This window comes from Sus scrofa, chromosome 5 (genome assembly GCF_000003025.6).
Source record: "Sus scrofa isolate TJ Tabasco breed Duroc chromosome 5, Sscrofa11.1, whole genome shotgun sequence".
Lineage (NCBI taxonomy): Eukaryota > Metazoa > Chordata > Mammalia > Artiodactyla > Suidae > Sus > Sus scrofa.
Window position 1 is genome coordinate 53,801,172 of NC_010447.5, and position 22,800 is coordinate 53,823,971.

Below are 22,800 nucleotides of genomic sequence, written 5' to 3' on the forward strand. Positions count from 1 at the left end.
ACTACATTCTAGATGGGAAAATTAAATTTCAAATATACATATACAAGTGCATAAGAATATGTAAGTTACAACTATATATGCCCTCTCTGTAAAAAACTGCTTGAAACTGACATCTCAAGGAGGCACAATTTAAATAGTAGATAACTGTGAATAGATTTAGGGATGTGGAAATCAGGAGATTAAAAATGTAAATGTTCCAAACATACAATAAAATCCTGGATTTCCAAATTTCACTTCAAGACATTACTTTCACGTACCTCATGCAAATGATTCTGTGACTACTTTAAGGGTATGCAGAGTGATTATTAAACCACAGAACTTTCATAGAAATGAACATCACATGAAAAATGAATTTAACAACAAAAGTCAGAACACTTGTGCACTATTTTAAAATAAGGACCACTGAATATGTTCTGAGAAGTGCCAATTGTCATTCTAAATTAAAGCACCTGATCCAAGAAAAGAATTTATACCTGTATCTGAAAAAAAGCAATGAAAAATAAGTTAAAAAAGGAAAAGTTCTAAAATGCTTAGATCCACCATAAGAATGTGAGGCAATGTCAAAATTCATATTTCTTATTTATAAGAAACTAAAGATATAAAGCCTTTAGCTACTAAAGATCCACATATACTTTGCTTGATTAATATAAAGTTTAAGCCAAACAGCTTTACCAAACCATGGAAAGTATAATTTGAACATAACTAGTGGATAATGCTACATCTAGATTAAGTATGAATTGTATCTTACGTCTCAGGGTCAAAAGAAAAAAAGAAAAGCACTTTAAAATGGAAACTTGTGGTTTCCCCTTGTGGTCTGCAGGTTATGAACCCGACTTGCAGGTACCTCAGCAACACTAGAAAAATAAGTGAAAGGGGCCTGTGGTAATTATACAAGTTTGAGAAATGCTAAAGCTTCAATATGAGATTATATAGATTTATTGACTGTATAAGAATATGTGCTACATTTTATTTAGCAAGTCAGAACTTTTTAATAGTAAGGTATCTTATAATATACTTTTTAAAAACTGGCTTGACATCAGGTTGAAACCAAATCACTTTTGTCAAACTTCAACTGTCTATAAATTCTGTAAATCAATTATAATGGAAAAAATAAAAACCATAAAATTGAAAAAATTCAACTGTCCATATCATCTCTTTTAAGTATGTGAAATATATATATTTAAAGTATAATAATATGCATATAAAACACAAAAAATATTTTTATGGAAACACATGATAAAATTTGACACTATATCCTAGGAAAACTAAAAAATGCTCATAGGGTTGGAGGTATTTGCTAATTAGTCTGTATCCTTTAAAGCAGCTATTTATCATGTGATTAATTTCATTGATACTAATTATGTTACCATTTTGGTACAAAACTACACTTGTGAAGGTGGCAGAATGATTAATAAACACAGAGGAATCTTTCAACTTGATGCTCACTTAGCATTTGCTTTGACTCAGTTTTAAGCCCTTTTTATTTGACAAATTTATGAAAATTACTGCCTAGGTACTCAGGTGTCCTCTTTCTTCTGAGAAAATGCAAACATGGAGGTTCTCCTGGAACCTCCACTGGAACTGCTATGATTCAGAAAAACTGGTCATAAATACTGCCACTTTATTTTCAGCTAAATTTCAGGAACCTATTAACATAGCACCGCAGTGCAATGTCAGAAAAGCAAACCATCACAAGTGTGAAAATGATATTTTCTTTGAATAATAACATAATAAGGGAAATGTGGAGAAAAAAATAAAAGTTTATTTCAATTTATAGAAATACATTTATTTATTTATTTACTTATTTACTTATTAATTTTCTTTTTAAGGACTGCACCTGGCACATATGAAAGTTCCTAGACTAGGTGGAACTGCAGCTGCTGGCCTACTCTACAGCCACAGCCACACTGGATCCAAGCTGTCTGAGACCTACACTGCAGCTCAGGGCAACACCACATCCTTAACACACTGAGCAAGGCCAGAGATCAAACCCGAGTCCTCACGGATACTAGTCAGGTTCATTATGGCTGAGCCACAAAGGGAACTCCTAGCTGAGTGATTTCAATCAGCGATGACTTCTATATCATCAGCCTTGATTACTGATCTGTATTAAAAAAAGAAAAACCAAAAATAAAACCTGGCTTTCACTCTCACTGGAAATGAGCCAAATGTGAAGAATGAAAAGATAACCTATTAGAACAAAACGCCTCTCAATTAGCATTATATAAAATGAGAAACTGACAGCTTCAGATGCTGAAAAAGCAAAACAAATTCCAGAACAAATGCTAAGTTAAGGCTCTCAGTATGGCTTTCCGGAATGAATGGAAAGATTCCCTTTTCTTCTGAAAAGTAAAGCTGTTTAAAGATTTGATACTTTATCTCCTTCCTGCAAATTAAAAACTGCTCAATCACATAACATACTTTTAACTTTGAAAACTGTGCTCAGAAATGAGAGCCACCCTCCCACTAACTGCTTCAGTTTCCCAGTTACAAGGCCCATGATGCAGACCCCAGGGCGCCTGAAGCAATCTGAAGGCCTTTATGGCCAGTGTGAACTCAAGGGATTTCTTTTTACCAGGTGCTTTGACATATTTAAATCAAAATATCAATTCATTTTTCATGTTAGTTAAGTTTCTTCTTCTGTATGGTTTTTCAAGTATTGTAACAGGTCAGAGGCCACAGTAAGTTGAGGGTGTTGAAGTGGAAGAAGCTGATGTTGCAAAACACATAGCTAAGAACATTTAGACCATGAAATACAAAAAAATTGAAGAGGAATGTATAAAATGACTTCGTTTGCAGATCTGCAGATTACCAAGGTCCTAAATTAAAGCCAGCCAACTCCAAGGCATGTATTTTGAGTTAGGGAAAAGAATGGAGGTAAGACATGGCTATTGTGATGACCACGTAAGAGGGAAAAGAATTCAGGGAGAAGACACTCCTGTATAGTAAGAAAGGGCTATCTTTAGGTTGTACCATACTGCAGTATAGCAGCAAAGATTTAAATAACTCCCAGACAAATATTATCTATTCCTAAAACATGGCTGGGGGTAGGGCGGGGGTGGCAGTGGTTGGGGAGGCTGCCCCTGAAAGGAAAAAAACATTTTTTTAAAATAAAGTTTTCCCTAAAAATCAGTTATAATGCTTTTAGAGTTAACCAAAATTAATGGCAAGTTAGTAACAATTTTGCAAATGTACTGCAGACCTCCAAGTACATATCAATCAAATACTCTGCACAAAAACTTCAGGAAAATGGCACACTTAATATTCAACAGCAAAATGTTCAGCAAAGCCATGCTAGGAACTGCAGCATCTTGAAAAGCAGGGATGAATTGCATTTTTCCAAAAGGACATGAACAAAAAATGGATTAAGAAAAAAGACTAATGTTATGAGTAACTCTGAGGATAAACCAAAACTGTCACTGAGGGATTTTGCAGATGATAAAGCAGTATCATTCACTGTCCAAGACCTTACTTGCTGGTACAGTTGGGGTCTTAGCGCCGAGTTCTCAATCATTGTGTGAACCATGGTGATAATAGGTTCATTTTCTTTCATCTATTTCAAATCAGGAGGAGCATACAGCAAACATCAGTTTACAGCACAGCTAGATTTGAAAGACGACACTGTAAATATAGCCTCTACTTTAATATCTTCCTAATAGTGCACTTGTTTACATTTTACCCCACGGTTGTACAGAATCAATATAAACCATTTCAAACAAGTATTAAATTGAACGCTGTAAAAATACCTCCAAGGTTATGAAAAAGCTTACTAATTGCAATACAAGGTTTACTTTATAAACATAAAGATTGTCAATTAATGAATATTCCTATATATACTAGAATAGATGATAAAAGCATCAAGATTCAAAGGATGAACTAAAAGGTGACAAGCTATAAACTTAAAAGGAGAAAAATGGCATGATTTCATCGATTCCTAATTCAGTAAAAAAGCCTAAAATGGTATTTAGTTCTTGATAAGGTTATTCAGGAAAAAACTTAGTTCTCTACAAATATTACCATTTTCTAATATAATAATATATCCTGTCACTTGGAAATCACACATTTTATTAAAATTAATCTTGATAGATATTTATATATACTCTATTTTGGATTTTCTCACAATCTAATACTATATGTAGAATGATTTCAAGGTCATGCAAACTAAAATTTATTTAGTAGAGTCAGTGAATCTCCCTGGCTCCATAGAAGGCTGAAACCGTGTTTCACATTTCCAGCTGTATTGTACTTAATTACTGCCTCTAAAAAATACCTGTGTTAGCAGGCTCTGGACTCAAGAGTTAAAGCATTCAAAAGACAATCACCATTACACAGAGAGTGTAAAAGGCCAACAACACCATCTGTACCATTTGTAAGCAGACAAGTCTGTTTGTAATTGCAATTTGCGACATTTAGTTTATCTAATGTTCATGCCCCCACTAAGCCTAAGCATTTCTATCACGGTTAACAAATGCTACTTTACTGATTCAGCTAAATCTGCAACAAAAGTTTACAAATCTTAAGACTAAATGCATAAGTAAAAATTAAATCTTGAAAACTGTCTATAGAGACAGTTTCATTTTTGGTCTAGTTACCAATGTTTCATGTCAATAATATCTGTTTGGTTGTCAAATTAGAGCTCCTGTGACTGGTTTAATTTGCTTTAAAGACATTTTATTCAAGCTAAATAATTTATTTTTAAATCTACTCATTTACATATTAGTTAAATTCAAACTTCAATAAGGGACCAAGGCATTTATAGGTGAATTTCAGCCACACAGGAAGGAACTGTATTGACAGGCAGGACAAGATAAAATTTTACAGTGTTGGAAAGTAATAAATAGGCAACTATAAATTTTTCCTTAGCAGAAAGACAGCTTTAATTACAGAAATTTAAGACCTCACTATATTTTAAAGTTTATGTTTTAAAGGAATGCTAGTTATCTTAACCAAAGGTTGATCTTGGAATAAAGTGTAACTGCATTATTCTGTTTTGGCTTAATTATTCGACTGCATTGGTACATACTTTGCCTTATACACGTAGCTTAAGTCTCTATTCTTTTTTTTTTTTTTTTTCTTTTTGCTTATTTTAGGGCCACACTAGCCACATATGGAGGTTCCCAGGCTAGAGGTCGAATTGGAGCTACAGCTGCTGGCCTACACCACAGCCACAGCAATATGGGATCTGAGCCAAGCCTGCGACCTACCCCACAGCTCACAGCAACACCGAATTCCTAACCCACTGAGCAAGTCCAGCGATCGCATCTGCATCCTCATGGATCCTAGTCAGGTTGGTAAACCACTGAGCCATTAAGGGAACTCCAATCCGCTATTTTTCAATAGCATGCCAAGAAAATTAGAAGAATCCATGACTGAGAGATTAGGTGGGGAGGTGGTGGTTCAAAAGAAGGTTGGGAGAATGAATGTTAAGAAAAAATGCAGATCAGATAGTATCCAAATGTTAAAAGAAACTGCCCTGGAGTCTTGGAAATCTGGCACTACAAATAGGCCACTATCACATGGCTGACACGACTCCTACTTTTAAGTGGTGCTTCAGTATTACTACTGTTCAGACGCTAGGCCTGAGGAGTTTACTTTAAAAAACGTCTTTTAAAAAGGGAGAAGAGACAATATGGTTTCTGGAGAAGGGCAATCAAGCCGGATTTAACTAGTCAAATACTTGGAGAGGGTCAATGTGCATGTTATAGAGGGAAGCCATGGCTATGATTTAAAAATGCCTCAGTTTAATTTACCTGTCAAAGATCATTATATAGTAAGTCACCAAGAAGGGATCTTGCAAGAAGAAGACACTGACTTAAAAACAGAAAAAACAAAAACAAAACAAAATACCAAGAGCAAAAATAACATTAAAAAAAAAAAGATTGAAGTATTGTTGATTTAAAATATATTATTTTCAGAAAGGTGTGCAACACGGTGATTCAGTATTTTTATAGATTATAACCCATTTAAAGTTTTTGTTTTTTGGGTTTGTTTTTCGTTTTTTGTTTTTGTCTTTTTAGAGCCACACCTGAGGCACATGGAAGTTCCCAGGCTAGGGACTGAATCGGAGATACAGCTGCCGGCCTACACCACAGCCTCAGCAATGCCACATTTGAGCTGTGTCTATAACCTACATCACGGCTCACCCCAATGCCAGATCATTAACCCACTGAGTGACGCCAAAGATTGAACCCTGGTCCTCATGGATACTAGTTGGATTTGTTACTGTTGAGCCATGACGGAAACTCCCTAAAGTTATCATAAAGTATTGGTTATACACCTTGTGCTATACAAGATATCTTTGTAGCTCATTTATTTTATACATAGTAATTTGTACCTCTTAGTCACCTACCTCTATATGATCCCTCTCCACTTCCATCTTCCCACAGGTAAGCAGTAATTTGCTTTCTATGTCTGTGAGTTTGTTTCTGTTTTGTTATATTCATTCGTTTTATTTTTTAGATTTCACATATAAATAACATAGAGTATTTGTCTGACAAAAAATAACATTTCAAGTATATAAACTGGATAGTGTCTCTGAGATAATTTCTGGAGTTGACTTTTTCATTATGAAAACTTTCAAATGTATACATCAAATCCTAAATATTAAAAGCAGAAACCATCTTTGGAAAGGGACAATTTAGTACATCAAAGAAATGAAAAATGTTAGCAGCAATTATTTTGAATTGTGGGACTGTGGATTATTATTTTTTCTTTTTCTATACTTGTTTACATTTTCCAGATTTTCTCCATTGAGTAGATACTGCTTTTCTTTTCTTTTTATTTTTTTTTTTGTCTTTAAAGGCCACTCGTGTGGCATATGGAGGTTCCCAGGCTAGGGATCTAATTGGAGCTGTAGCTGCTGGCCTATGCCAGAGCCACAGCAACGCCAGATCCGAGCCTTGTCTGCGAACTACACCACAGCTCATGGTAATGTTGGATCCTTAACCCACTGAGCGAGGCCAGGGATCAAACCTGAAACCTCATGGTCCCTAGTCGGATTCGTTAACCACTGAGCCATGACGGGAACTCCCGATAACTACTTTTCTTTTTTTTTTTTTTTTTTTGTGGTTTTGCCTTTTCTAGGGCCACTCCCGCGGCATATGGAGGTTCCCAGGTTAGGGGTCCCATCGGAGCTGTAGCCACCGGCCTGCACGAGAGACACAGCAACGCGGGGTCCGAGCTGCGTCTGCAACCTACTCCACAGCTCACGGCAACGCTGGATCCTTAACCCACTGAGCAAGGCCAGGGATCGAACCCGCAACCTCATGGTCCCTAGTCGGATTCGTTAACCACTGAGCCATGACGGGAACTACCGATACTACTTTTCTAATTTAAAAAACGTTACAGATGAGTCAGGGATAAAAATATTTAAACATGAAATAAACAACTTAATGGAACAAATACAGGCTCTAGAAAACACCCCTTGGTGACACAAAGAGGTTAAGAGAAAATCTTAGCACATATGTTCACAGCATGTTCAAGGCTGTTGGAGTCCCTTAATGCAGTGAGGTCCTGATCTAGGAAACTATTCTCAAAATCTTTATTCTGCCTTATAAATCTGTATCTATATCAGAAATTTACTGGAAGGAATGTTAACTAACTAAATAAGCTACCCCAATACATTCGTAAAAACCTATGACTACCTTATAATATCTTTTTTCTTTTTTATTACTGGCTACTTCAGAAATCAGAATTCAAGTTTATTTCTTTTTCTTTCTTTTCCTTTTTATAATCTCACCTGCAGCCTATGGAAGTTCCTGGGTGGGCTTGGGTTGAACTGGAGCTGCACATATAGGCCTACAGCCATGAAAACACCGGATCTGAGCCACATCTGTGACCTACACTGCAGCTTGCAGCGATGCTGGGTCCTTTACCCACTGAGAGGCCAGGGATTGAACCCCCATCCTCATCAACACTACTTGGATTCTTGACACACTGAGCCACAGTGGAAACTCCTTATTTCAACCAGTGGTTCTTAACCCAAAATCACTTGAGGAGCTTGCCAAGAACAGACACCCTGATTCCCAGGTAATTAAAACCTGCAACTTGAAAATCTTTGACATGGACAATATAAAAAACATCAAGGTGACAGGCTGGTCTAAAGATTCCTTTGGTAGAAGTAACTACCATGTTCTTTAAGAACGTGTTAAAGTAAGTCAAATGTAATTTGATAACAGAGACTATTCTTCAGCTCACATAGTCTTGGGATTTCACATTTCACTCCAGTTGGAGAGATGGGAAAAGTCTATCCATCGGAAGGTAGAAGCAGTAGGACCATTTCAGAATTCCTTGGGTATCCCCCCCATCTGACATCTGACCAAGGGCTGTTAGGATGACTGGGTGGTGGCCCTGTAAGAAAGGTCTGCAGAGGGGCGTGGTCCTGCGTGTAGCGGTGGTCTCTTTGTGCGTGGCATGCAACAGCTGAGGCCAGCTAAACACAACTCAGGATCCCGTACAGTGGGAGTTTGGTTCCCAGTCAACAATTTCCATGATCTGATTGAATTTTCCCTCTTTCCAGATTTGCTGAACTGGAAATACTAGATTTGCTTTCTTCCCAAAGAGATCCCAGGAATAGGCCAGTCTTTTATTTCACTATATCTCCTCTGGAATAACTATATTTTAATACTTAGATACAGACTCATTTCTGTAACTTATACTGAAACAGGACATTCTATCTGGCTTTTGCTACATAAACTTTATAGTTTTTGAATTAAAGCAGTAAAATATGACCTAAAAATATACATAACACTCTATGAGCACCTTGGAATTTCATGCTCAAGTTCTTGAGGGAGAAAAAAAAAAGATGGACCATTCAGCAATTCTCTTCTGGTCTGACTACTACAAGAACCCTGGAAAGCATTCAGGTACTGGTGCTAATAGCTGACATACTTTTGTTTTAAGGAATCAGAGCAAGAGAAAGACTGGTTAATATGTGGGGGATGTTTAATAACTTACTTGAAAATGAGTTAATGCTTTGCTTCCTGCTTTAATTCCTTCTTTGAAGTAAAAGGTAATAATATAGGTTTAGGTTCCAGTTAATTTCTAAACTATAAAGTTATTATAAAAGGTCCATTATTTTATAACAATAAAAATGAGAATGTATGATTCAGGAGGCATTACACTGTTTTCATAATTAACTCCAGCAACAATTAAGAAAACTTAAGGGGAAATATCTTGGAGGTACACTGCAGCGATGCCAATACATTTCTGTTTACAACAAAAACACTTACTTTTACTTGAAACTGCTAAGTCCAAATGTTTACAAAAACCACCTAGAAAATCTGATCCTTAACTCTGGCCTCTTTTGTTTTGAGGTAAGCTGGGCTAGTATGAATATAGAGCATCCTTTGTGTTGCTGTTGGAAATATCTTTTTTTTTTTTTTTTTTGTCTTTTGTCTTTTTAGGGCCATATCCACAACATATGGAGGTTCCCAGGCTAGGGGTCAAATTGGAACTGCAGCTGCTGGCCTACACCACGGCTCACGGCAACGCCGGATCCTTAATCCACTGAGCGAGGCCAGGGATGGTTCCTAGTTGGATCATTTCCACTGTGCCGTGATAGGAACTCCAAGAAATATCTTGATTTAAAAACTCATCACCAGGAGGCCCTGCTACGGAGCACCAGGTTCAGCAATGTTTCTACAGTGCCAGGACATGTGTTAGATCCTGGGCCAGCAAAGTGGGTTAGAGGATTTGGTATAGCAGTGTAGGCCCCGACTATGGCTTGGATCTGAACTCTATATGCAAGGAAAAAAAAAAAAAAAGAAAGAAAACATCACCAAAAAACTTACTCAAGGGAGTTCCCATTGTGACTCAGTGGGTTAAGAATCTATGAGGATATGGGTTTGATCCCTGGCCTTGCTTAGTGGGTTAAAGGAACCAGAGTTGCTGTGAACTGTGGTGGGGGCTGCAGATGCGGCTTGGATCTCACATTGTTGTGGCTGTGGTGTAGGCCGACAGCTACAGCTTTGATTTGACCCCTAGCCTGGGAACTTCCATATGCCGCAGGTGCAGCCATAAAAACAAAAGAATAAAAAAACCTTAACACAATACTAAGCAACAATGTCATGGCTGGTAAGATCTTGAACAGAACTTCCCCACTGAGACCTGTGGGCTGGGAAAGGGTTCCAGGTGTGTGGGGTCGGGGACACCTCAGTCCTCAGAGGGCCCAACATGCTCCTGACAGCACTGCCTCCAGTTTCTGTCAAGGTGTGTACAAACATCACCACTTTTCTATGTGTTGTCCATGAAAAAGGTTAGGAAGCAGTAGGATAGTGTTTAGGTTTCAAAAAAACCCAGCCGTCTCCTCTTTCTTGGGTGTTCCTTGTCATAATGATTATCTATGATTATTAAAGAGTTACCTCTGTAGTTCTCAAACCTGACTGGGGGGGAAAAAGAAATCACCTGTGGGGATTTTAAGACATGGAGGGATGGGTGGGCTCTGCAAGTCTGAGTGGGGGCTGGGGGGCAAAGGGCCTTGAGACTACTTTCTGAAGATCCACTAATAGTTCTGATAGGAAATCAGGCTTGAGAAACCAGGGTCCTATCCTGGCACTAATTCAAGTAACTGAGGACCAACTCAGCATCATCAATATGGAATTTTTTAAGGTCCTGAGGAGTTGGTACTAAATACTGGTCAGGATATCTGTGCAACTATCAAAAGATGAAAAACTTCAAACTAACGAACTAAACCTAAGTATATTGCGTGTAGATTAAAATATTCTCATCTTTGTATGAAATAAAGCATTAAGCAATTTAACCTCCTTAATAGATCTAGTGGACTCAGCAGAATCACAGAAGATCTGGGGGTATTAGCTAGGAATCCAATTTCCAACTATCAGTTGTTCTATTATTCCAGCAATTTCTAATATCCCTTTCCAAATCTCTATCTCTACAGAAATAGACACTAGGAATGCAGAAGGAACACGAGATATTGTAACTCATTAGATAAATGCTCCTGCATAATTTTTAGGGGGAGGGGCAGGAAAGAGAAAGAGATTAGCAGTGAGCAGAGCAGGATAATCATTTGTATAATTCATCCTTGGGAAGATTAATTCTGCACTCCCCTTTTAGGTATAAGAAGCGGTTAAGCAGTGGCTTAATTGCTCTTTGAAAAGTTTATATAATAAATCATCTAGAATAGCACTGTCCAACAAAACTTTCTGCAATGACCAACGACAGAAATGTCGTCTATTTGAAATTGTGAACCATGTGACTGGGGAAATGAATTTTACTTTTATAAAAAGGCAACTAATTTAAATAGTTACATTGGGCTAGTGGCTACTATTTCAGTATGTCTAGAAGTTCTAGGCCAGTAAAATAAGTATAATTTCCCCCTAGATTTTGATCTCACTCCCAGAAGGTAAAACACTTGCTCAAGCTCTGTCTAGTCACCGAGATTCCTTGGGTCTGAATTCTGTGCTAACAACAACAACAACTCCACTGTTTTTTTTCTTAAAAGCAAGCAGTCTGGATGATTTCTATCCATCCCACAGAGCTTTTGTCCTTCACTGATAACCAATGAGAAGACTCATTTCTGTGCTGTCATTTTCCATTTGAAGAGAAAATGGACTTTTCCTGAGTTCTTAAGGACCTCTTAGAAAAAGAATTTTTAAGTTGGGAATCTAGCTTAACAATAGCCCAAACCCCTGATAGCCTAATCACTGAAGAATCCATCTCTCAAGAATGTCCTCCTGTGTCTAGATCAATAAACTCTTAAGATGTGTGGCAAAAATAAAAGGCTAAGACATTTGACATGCCCAGGGGTGAAGCTGTGAGGAATGCAGGGGCCTTTATAAACAGGTCATTTGGATAATGACAATGTAAACGCCTTCCACTCTCAACTCCAGGCACATCTGAAAGTCCAAGAACCCGAGATTGAAGGGTATGACTCCCTATTGAAACCTTTCATTGTTTAACAGGAAGCAGGAAAATCTGAAGTGACTTTTTAAATAGCAGAATGTAAATAAGTCTCTTTATAACTGATGGGGAAAAGTATGGAGGCCTGTTACTTTGGGAATTTTAAAGCAATCAGAACAAGTTTTCCAGGATATATATGTTATCTAATGGGAAACCCTTGGGAAAAATATTATTATTATATATTCAGAAAAATCAATGGTACTTTAAAATATATAGCTAGACTATATAATATTTCCTCTCTTTCTTCAAGGAAGAAAGATAGATTAAAAAAAAGAAACAAATTGGGACGCTAACACAGAAGTCAGTCAAGTGTATCTGATAGTCCCTTAAAGGGAAAAAAAAAAAAAGAAGCATTTCTAAACTGACTGATGCTGTAAGTACTGGCTTCAGGAATAAGGTCCCTTTACCGAGAAACATTATGAAAATACCTCTAATCCAGCAGAACAAAAGAAGGGTAATCTCTATATTCACCACCTTATTTAACTTGCTGAATTTTTAAAGCCACCATTTTGAGATATACACCTGTGCATATATTTTGAAGGAAATTTTGAAGGGCTAGGCTAGTGCCTTTCCAAATAATTTACCTATATAACTTACTTCAGTGAGTTTCATCTCTCATCTATGAGCCTATAAAATTTTTTTTAAAATTAGAATCCTTTTGGCTACAGGATAAATTTCATAGATTTGATTTTTTCTTCAGTGGCTTAAATCTACTTTCCTTGATTAATAACTTTTTTTTTCAAAACTACCGATCCTTGAATTTCAAGTAATGTATTATTACCTGATGCTACCATCTTTATTCCTGGCATCCCCAGGCAACCAGAAATAAAGAACTCGAAAATCCATTTTGTAAAAATGGTTTCTCATGGATACAATGTTGAAAATGGTTATTTTTTCCTCCTCTTTGCAAGCATTTTGTAGAATGATGCCGTTTTAAAGGGAAAAAATACTCCCAAAGTGAGAATCTTACATCTCTGTTATTAAAAAAAAAAAAAAAAAAAAAGGTATTTGTTTTGGCCATGGGTAAACCTATTGTAAGATATATTTGATCTTTAAATCAAATTTAAAATATCTTCTAGATATAGGATCCATATTTTATTTTATTTTTTTTTTTTTTGTCTTTTGTCTTTTTTTTTTGTTGTTGTTGTTGTTATTGTTGCTATTTCTTGGGCCGCTCCCGCGGCATATGGAGGTTCCCAGGCTAGGGGTCCAATTGGAGCTGTAGCCACTGGCCTACGCCAGAGCCACAGCAACGCGGGATCCGAGCTGCGTCTGCAACCTACACCACAGCTCACGGCAACGCCGGATCCTTAACCCACTGAGCAAGGGCAGGGACTGAACCTGCAACCTCATGGTTCTTAGTCGGATTCGTTAACCACTGCACCACGACGGGAACTCCAGGATCCATATTTTATTAACAGCAATCGTATTCGTACTGAATTAGAACTGGCACCGAGTAGCAGAATTCCTGTCATTAATTCAAAGATTTATCAGCTTATGTTTTAACTACATAATCACATTCTTAGGTTGATCCCAGAAATGTTTTTGGCACTTATGCTCAACTTTATTTCCTTCCTGGGCTTTTAAAATCATTTAAGAATTCTACTTTGTAAGCTCTGACATCCTGCCTTACATTGAGCTCCATAAATCTCTGCTAAATAAACTTTCTGAAAAAAAAATTAAAATAAGATAGAATCAAACAAAAGCTACAATAATTGGGCTATAAAATATTTGCTTTTATAAAAATGCATAAATATTATGCATTTTAGGAGGTGTGGGGAATTCTGTTTTCATTTTCCAATCTTGTTAAATAGGAAAATAACCAGTAGGTAACCCGGAGGTGATATTATACCTCAGCTTACAAAGATCGGCAACCTCAAAGAGATACATTCTAAGAATAACTCTACTGCTTTTGGAGGAAGTAAAAATAGATTTATGGGAGTTCCCATCATGGCACAGCAGAAACGAATCTGACTAGGAACCAGAAGGTTGCTGGTTTGATCCCTGGCCTCACCCAGCGGGTCAAGGGTCCAGCATTGCCGTGAGCTGTGGTGTAGGTCTCAGATGCAGCTCGGATCTGGCGCTGCTGTGGCTGTGGTGTAGGTGGGTGGCTGCAGCTCTGATTAGACCCTTAGCCTGGGAACCTCCATGTGCCATGGATGCGGCCCTAAAAAGACAAAAGACAAAAGACAAAAAAAAAAAAAAAAAAAAAAAAAAAAAAAAAAAAAAAAAAAGATTTAAGAAAAAGAAAGAAATTTCATCAATATAAGGTATTCATTCTCGCTTTGTGATTGTGGACAAGTCATTCAACCTGACTGAATGGGGGGGAGAAGGTAACTGGCCACATGCTGCAGAGCCAAGTGGGACACAGTATGTGACAGTGCTTGAAAACTGTAACGTGAAGCTTAAGCTATGAGGATGGACAGATGCTGGACAGGTGTAGAGAAAGTGTGTGGGGTGGGGGTGGATGGGTGCAGTGTTTCTGCAGCATCTGAGAAATGAGTTGCTGGCTGGAGAAAAGGGTTTATGGGGAGGAGGTGTTTCACAGGTTGAGGGGGGTGACAGTGGAATGAGGGTTTTGAATAACAAATCCCAAAGAGACTTGATTTTGTAGGGAACAGGGAGCTTAAAGTTTCCTGAGTTAGCAGAAGGACAACATGACAGGTACCTGAAGCAGTGCCAGGATTTGGTGACTAAATGGTAAGGAGGAGCTCTGTACGTAGAAGGTGTTTTGGCGGCCTCTAAGATCCTAACTAAGCACCGTGCAGATGTGATGTGTCAGCTAAAGTCTGTTCAGATAATTATATAGGATGATTTTCCCGTTTTCAGTAAAAGTGTTTTTAAAGTACTTTTAAACTTTCAAGGTATTTTTAGCTTTCATATGCGCTTCAGGAGGCTGGATGACTTAATTCTGCCATTTTGATAAATGTGTGGACTCTCCACCCTTTGAGAGTTGGAACAGCAGGCAGGGTGCCAAGGACCATCATGTTCCGAGTTCTTCCAGGTAGCCTGCCATTTGCTTTCCTTCTCATCCACTGGGCTGGGAGAGGCTGTGTGAGCCACAGCTGGAGGAGCCTTTCCTCTTTCTCCTTGCAGACAAAACCACTTTACATCCTGGGTCTAAGCAATCAGCCAAAGGTCCTGATCCTTCTCAAAATCCAGTGAGCTCCTCCCCAAGAATGAGGTGCTCAATAAATGTCTGTGACATCAAAAGGGTTAAGGGTGACCAGTTTTCTGAACCATTTTGACTTTTAGTTCTTTGGTCAGGGAATTGAGGGATCAGATAACAACCTGAATTCTGGACATGTCAGGGATGTAATGAAGGCAGAACTTCCACATGGAGGTCTCCATAAGCAACTGGAGATAGCAGAAAATGCAGAGAGGTGTTGTAGGCGCCCTTTGTGCCCCTCGCTACATCCTCTTAGCCCATCTCCTGTTTTAGCTCTTGCTGTATTCTGGGAGTCCACTGGGCGCTCACGTATGCATAACCTCAATAGCAGGAGAGTCAAGTCTCTCAACCCTTGGTCAGTGGATGATGGGAATGAGTACAAATGCCTCCCTCTTCTCTTGTTCAGCTGGGTAATTCTGCAATCTTCCTATTCATTTGTCAACAAGTATCCAGTCGCTTAGGGCAGTTGACAGTATATTCCTGCCTCCCTCTCTCCTTCCCCTCACTCCTTCTAGTACCTTGGAATCACTTTCCAAAGTAAACTTCCTGCAAACAGGCCTACATCAAGGAAGTCCAGAAACTAGAGATGAAGAGTAACGAAGAGACAACTAGTAAAATTATAACCAAGCAGAACACTAGGGAGCTTCTCTGGGATAGACCCCTTCCGTGTGCCCTCTGCTGTAGCTCCTCTCTGAAATACCTAAATAATAATTTATCTTTCCAGTTGTTTTTCAGATGCTAAAACCACTACAAAATGGAAGAAATAAACTACTTGATGATCATGAGCACACAGCCTTCCAGCCCTACTGGCACCTGAGGACTAAAGTTACCATCTGTGACACTGCCCTTTTACTTCAACATCAACCAATCAAAGAATTGTGCTGATTGTACACCCTGGGACGCCTCTCCCTCACCTGGCCTTTAAACATGCTTTGCTGAAACCCTTTGGGAGTTTGGGTTTTCTGACCACCTATTCTCCTAGTTTGGCGCCTTACAATAAACACTGCACTTTCCTTCACCACAATCTGGCGTCAGTAGATTGGCTTTACTGTGCACAGGCAAATGGACTCAAGTTTGGTTTGGTAACAAAATGATGAGTGGATGTCCTGCTGTAGAGCACTGGGAACCATATCTAGTCACTTATGATGGAGCATGATAATGTGAGAAAAAAGAATGTATACATGTATGTGAGACTGGGTCACCTTGATGTACAGTAGAAAAATGACAGAACACTGTAAAACCAGATATAATGGGAAAAATTAAAATCATTATAGAACCCCCCCAAACAAAGAGTGGATGAGTGCTCAGATGAGAGAATATACCAAGAAACAGGGAACTTCTCCAATTAGGGTTGAGATAAGTGAAAACCATTAGCAAAAGGGACAGATTAATTTCTTGTAAGAAACAGGAGAACCATGATCAAAGTGTGTAAGCACCAGATAGAACAAGAGATCAGAGTATTGGCACACATACATTAAGTCTTTCCACATTCGAAATTTTCATCTACCTTCGGTCCATTTATTTACATTCTGCCATTTTCACGCCATATCCTGTTTAAGAATTTTCTTGGTGTCATCTCCTTCTCTCTACCATTTCTATGATCATATATGCAGGGGAAGGGAGGGACAGAAAGAAAAAAAAGGAGGAATGGGGTGTGTGGGAGAGAGAGATAGGATCGCTCTGAATAGCAAGGCAAAAGGAAATACAGAATTCTGTTATCATGTAACTAGTTTGGGTTAGTAAGTGTTAAATAACACACTTTCAATTTTCCAGTTTCTGTAGTTTGCTATTTTTCAAACACCTATTCTACGCCCCCTGGAAACCTTACCTCCTGTAGCTCTCAATCATCCCTAAAAATAGAAGCCCTAGGACCCCTTCAAATATTAGAGAAAATGGGATCTTGTTTAATAGCTCAATAGAATGAAGTTGCTGAATTGACAACAATGAAAGCCATCAAGAATCTTTTCAATCATCTTGTTAGCATTTCTTCCCTTATAGCGAAGCTGTCCTTCATGAACACAAAGAACAAAATGCAAGAAAGTACTCTTAAGATTTTTACCTTGAATGGCTTCAGTACCAATTACATACACTCAGTTAACTGTTCCTTGTTGCATTTCCCTTGGCATAGTATGTTTAAAATTGGTCAGAGTTCCTGTCTGCATAGAGTTTTTACATTGTGGTTTCTTGAAAGGATACAGAAAGCATGCTGATGAAGAATGTCCATGGCAACTAATAACAGAATACCAGACTTCTTTCAAAAGTCCCTAGTAGTTTTAGTGCACAGTTCATTAAAAAATTAGTATTTATAAAAGAATTAATAATAAACCTGAATGCTACTACAAAACTTGCAAATTAGAAACTAACTTTTTCTTCAGGATGTTTTAGAGGTTAGTATAATCAAAAAAGACTCTTATCCTCTTCACAAGTATTTGGTAATACTTTAAAAAAGGTGCTGATAAAAGACAGAAAAATTGAGCTATTGACTTGCAAACCTTAAAGATTTTCATGCAGCAAGAACATCAAAGGAATACTTGAGCTATATTTTCTTTTACTGTACTATGGCAAACTGGTTTGTCGTAAGAAGCTTCCATATTTTCCATGAAAATTTGGGGATAGAGTCCTTTAGCCATCTGGTGTTAAAGAATATACTATTTCAGGAGTTCCCCTGTGGCTCAGCAGGTTAAGTATATCCAGCATTGTCACTGTAGCTGCTATGACCCGGGTTCAAATCCCTGGCCTAGGGACTTCCACGCGTCAAGGGTATGGCCAAAAAAAAAAAAAAAAAGAATATAGTATTTAATGTTATATTGAGAAATGACTAAAGTGTGAGTAGGTTCTAGCTGGGGGGGGAGACAGATTGGGCTGGGTAGGGGTAAACAGATTTCATTAAATTATCATAGCAGAGTCACATTCTTTTCACCAAGAACTTTTGAGTACAATGGGAACAGGCAACCCCCAACAGAAAGTGCAGCTGGCTGAGGGATGTCCCTTCCTTTCCCTTTTTCATGAGATGTTTCTGATGCAATTAACTACAGTGACTCTTGAAGGGAGGGAGTAAAGGCAGAATGTCATAATTTTAAGGGCCATTTGCGAAAACACATTCAACTTTACAATATAATTTTATGTTTGAGAGATGAAAAATTACCTACTGCAACACCAGCACAAGGAAAGCTCACATCTGTAGAAGTCAAACTCCATTTATTGTAGCAGGTTTTCCCATAGGGGGAGGCTGGCTACTGGAGTGTATAATCATAATGGTGGGGGGAACAGGAGGGGAGAAGACGGAGAGGGCTGGGTTATATTCAAGTTTATCCACCAGGAGGCAGCTTACTGCTTACAAAAGGCCGGTAAAGCCTTTCTGGTGATCCTTCTGTCCACCCCTACCCACGCATCTGGATCTGCTATCATTGTGTACATGGAAAGCTGGTGGGAAGGTTTTAAGAAGGAGAAGGGAACATCACCTAAATTCCCTTCTAATCACTCTTCAATCACTAACAGAAAAAGTAAGAAAGAAGCAAATGAGCAAGAAATAAATGAACGGGAGTTCCCTGGTGGCTCACTGGGTTAAAGATCTGGTGCTGTCACTGCTGTGGCGTGTGTTTGATCCCTGGCCCCAGAACTTCTTCTTTTTGCTTTTCAGGGCCACACCTGCAGCATTTGGAAGTTCTCAGGCTAGGGATCGAATCGGAGTTGCAGTTGCAAGCCTTCACCACAGCTCACAGCAACGCTGAATCCTTAGCCCACTGAGAGGAGCCAGGGGTTAAGGAACCTACATCCTCATGGACACCAGCTGGGCTCAGAACCCGCTGAGACACAATGGGAACTTCAAGGAACTTCTGCATGCCATGAGCATGGCCAAAAAAAAAGTAAAGAAACAAACAGAGCTAAGAGCTAAAATGGGGTGAGGAAAATGGATGAAGGAATGAGAACACGTTCTAATTTCCCCATTTCTACTGGTCACCCCTTCATGACTGTCAAAAAAGCTCTAGCTCTTGCCCCACTTCTGCATCTGCACAGAGACCTTCCCTAGTTCCCTCTCCTCAGCTCCTTGTCTAGTTTTTACAATCTCAACTTCATTCCTTTGCTCAATCCAACCAGTCCTAGTCCAGGCTACAGGAGCCAAGGGCTAGACACTGGGACAAATCCTTTGAAGGGACAAGATTAAGAAAATGAAGTCCCTACTTCCCGTGTTAGGCCAGCTGATGTAGAAACAAACCTACATTCTGAAGACCCCAGGTTGGCACTCTGAAGGCATCTTCTGAGGGAGATTTTTCCTTAATATAGTTAGAGTGTGTGACACTGTTAGTCTCATTTTTAGGCATATCATTGGGCTAAAGACAGCATTTCATGGCCTGATTTGGGAATCTAACCACTGGGGCACTATTAAAAACAATAACCAGTAGGGGTACAGGAACCAATAAACCACTACGCCCTCTCTGTATCTTACAGCTGAATAACAGGTGGTTGACTACAGTAAACTTCTATGGACGCCTGTTAATCCAGTTTCAGACAGATGACTTACATCTGGCTCTACGGAAACACGAGGAACTACTAATCATCAAATACATGTTTGGTAGGGTCATATAGTTCTACAACTCATGCTCAATCTTCCCTGTTCTGAGAAAAAAAGAAAAAACATAGAGATATTCTCTTTTCCCTCACCATCAAAGAATGGCAATGGGGCACTCCATTCTTCAGGAAGAGAAACTATTACAACTGCTAATAATATCAAATTTATGTCCAACTTCTTAGCAAGTACAGAGTTGTTCTAAGACTGTATCTATGGCTTTCCCCCCTCTCTCACATTCTGTTAGGTAAGGTGAAATTTTTCTTTCTCTTTCCTTCTTTCTTTCTTTATTTTGTGCCTCATCTGTAGCATGTGGAAGTTCTGGGGCCAGGGACTGAACCCACGCCACAGCAGTGACAATGCCAGGTTCCCAAACACTAGGCCACCAGGGAACTTCTAGGATGAAATTTCCATGTTTCACTTGATTTGGAACTGAAAGTTTCTCTAATAGTCGGTGATAACTAAGCAGAAAGAGAAGAAAATGAGTTACATTTTGAGTTTCTAAATAGAACCTGGATGAGGTGCATAAAGTATCCAGTTAGGATTCTTGTAGGTTCACAGGTTATACTTTGGGGACTTGTTATCTTAAAATTCACAAAAATGACATATAAACCTAGGCTCATCCTAATGAATGTAGACTTTGAATAATCTACTAACTGAGCTATCCAAGCATAAACAAACTGTAATAGTGCCCTTCAAAGTAAAACAAAAAGCAGAAGAAAATGCTGCCATATAAATAGTATAGCTTTTTTTTTTTTGGTCTTTTTGCCTTTCCTAGGGCCCCTCCTGAGGCATATGGAGGTTCCCAGGCTAGGGGTCCAATCAGAGCTGCAGTGGCTGGCCTAAGCCAGAGCCACAGCGACGCGGGATCTGAGCCACGTCTGTGACCTACACCGCAGCTCGTGGCAACGCCGGATCCTTAACCCACTGAACAATGCCAGGGATAGAAGCCTCAACCTCATGGTTCCTAGTCGGATTCAATAACCACTGAGTCACGACGGGAACTCCTAGCTTTTGTTATTTTTAAAAACACTTCAGTACATAATTTGTCTTCATGACAGTGATAGTTAGAAACCGAATTCTACTGCTCAAGCTATGGACACCAGCAGTCAAGAGTTTTGGATCGACTGTATAATATATAAATCTTCAGAATTTCAGATAAGGCATTTAAATTTTTTATTTTTTGTTTTTATTTTTTGTCTTTTGTCCTTTTAGGGCCACACCATCGGCATATGTAGGTTCCCAGGCTAGGGGTCTAATCAGAGCCGTTGCTTCTGGCCTACGCCAGAGTCACAGCAACGCCAGATCCGAGCTGCATCTGTGACCTGCACCACAGCTCACAGCAACAACGGATCCTTCACTCACTGAGCAAGGCCAGGGATCGAACCCGCAACCTCATGGTTCCTAGTTGGATACGTTTCCTGCGCCACGACGGGAGTTCCACATTTTTTTATTTGCTATATCAGAAATGAATTTGCCTCTGAAGCAACTGAGAGACTACTCTCTGGTTCTATTTTTCATGAACAGTGATAGGGATTAAGCTCATTTAAATCAGTTAAAATTTTTTTTTTGATGACCGTGGAATCTGGCAAGGGGCATTTTATTGGAAGACTGGATTTTATTGCTGGCCTTAGGTTATTCTGATGATTTATTTGAGCAAGCAGAATAAGTGTTGAAAGAGTATCGATGAATACATGTTCTCTTAGTATGACATATAATCTGTAAAATGTGACCAGAGCCTCTGACTTTCAGGTTTTAAAATCTACTTTCAAATTTATAATCATATAAAATTGGTAAATCAGTTTATAAACCCAGGCAACCAATAATGCCTATAAAAATACACCTGGTCATCTAAAATAGGTTACTGGCAGTAATAAGATTAAAAGCTGGAAATGTCTGAGTGGAATCAAAAATTTTATTAAAATTCCAAATTACCAAGAATTCTTTCTATGTAACTTAATAACCTTACTGCTGATATAAAACATAGGATAGTTCAAAAGTAAATATTTCCTTTATATTAAACGCAATTATTTGAAATCTTAACTTTCTTTTGACTTATTTAAAGAGAGATTTTCTTAGGAAACCTTAAATATAAACACCTATTAGGGGATATCTGAGTATCTGGGCAAAGCCCTCACCATGTATTTATAATTGCCTAATTATTACCTAAAAATGGAAGTTCCCCAGCCAAGGATTGAATCCAAGCCACAGCTGGAGCAACGCTGGATCCTTTAACCCACTGTGCTGGGCTGAGGATTGAACTTATACCTTAGCAGCAACCTGAGATGCTAGTTGGGATTTTTAACCCACTGTGCCACAGCAGGAACTCTGAGATTTTATTTTAATTAATTAATTAATTTGGGGGGGGCACCGTGCCCAAAGCATATGGAAGTTCCTGGGCCAGGGATTGAACCTGCACCACAGCAGTGATTTGAGCTGCTGCAGTGACAATGCCAGATCCTTAATCCACTGCACTACAAGGGAACTCCTAATTAATTAATTAAAAAACAACACACATTTATTCTCTTACACTTCAGGAGGCCAGAAGTCTGAAATCACGTCAATGGGGCAAAGCCAAAGTGTGGGCAAAGCCATGTTTGCTCCAGAGGCTCTAGAGGAGAACCCATTTCCTTAGCTTGTCATGGCCTAAAAAGGAGAGATTTTGGAAGTCACCTGTAGGACTGCTAGCATGGCACAACTGGGAAGGCTCAGCAGGGCGTGCCAAGAAAGCAAGGGATGGGACTGAAACCGCAAACCAGTCTGGGGCCACTAAGGCCGAGGGAAGAAACAACTTGACCCAGCAAAGGGAGGTGAGGAGAAGACCAGCACCAGCAGATGGTGGTCTTTTTGACATATTCACCTGTCCTTTCCTAAGAGCCACTCAAGTTCTTTGTGTCTACAATTTCAGTTTTGATCTGTTGAGGTGGGTAGTAAATTAATGAAAAATTGATAAATAAACCACTAGGTCTTTTCCATATATTCACCTGTCCTTTCCTAAGAGATGCTCAAATTCTTTGTGTCTGCAATTTCAGTTTTGATCCATTGAGGTGGGTAGTAAATTAATGGTAAATTAATAAATAAAGCACTAGGTTTACTTCCAGAGATTCGAGATATTTCAGATTCACATTTATATCACTGTTTTTAA

General features: G+C 38.8%; 1 protein-coding gene across 22 annotated transcripts in view; it reads right to left on the reverse strand.

The window, feature by feature from the left end:
- The window catches only part of PLEKHA5 (pleckstrin homology domain containing A5), a 256,164-nt gene that overhangs the window by 40,356 nt on the left and 193,008 nt on the right, over positions 1-22,800 (reverse strand). For 13 of the 22 annotated variants that reach the window (XM_021092266.1, XM_021092270.1, XM_021092281.1 and 10 more), the window contains one exon: positions 3,473-3,553. The exons of the other annotated variants lie outside the window; for them this stretch is intronic. In XM_021092266.1, coding sequence (XP_020947925.1) covers positions 3,473-3,553 — 81 coding nt within the window. The remainder of the gene's footprint in view (positions 1-3,472; positions 3,554-22,800) is intronic. 22 annotated transcript variants of the gene reach the window in all.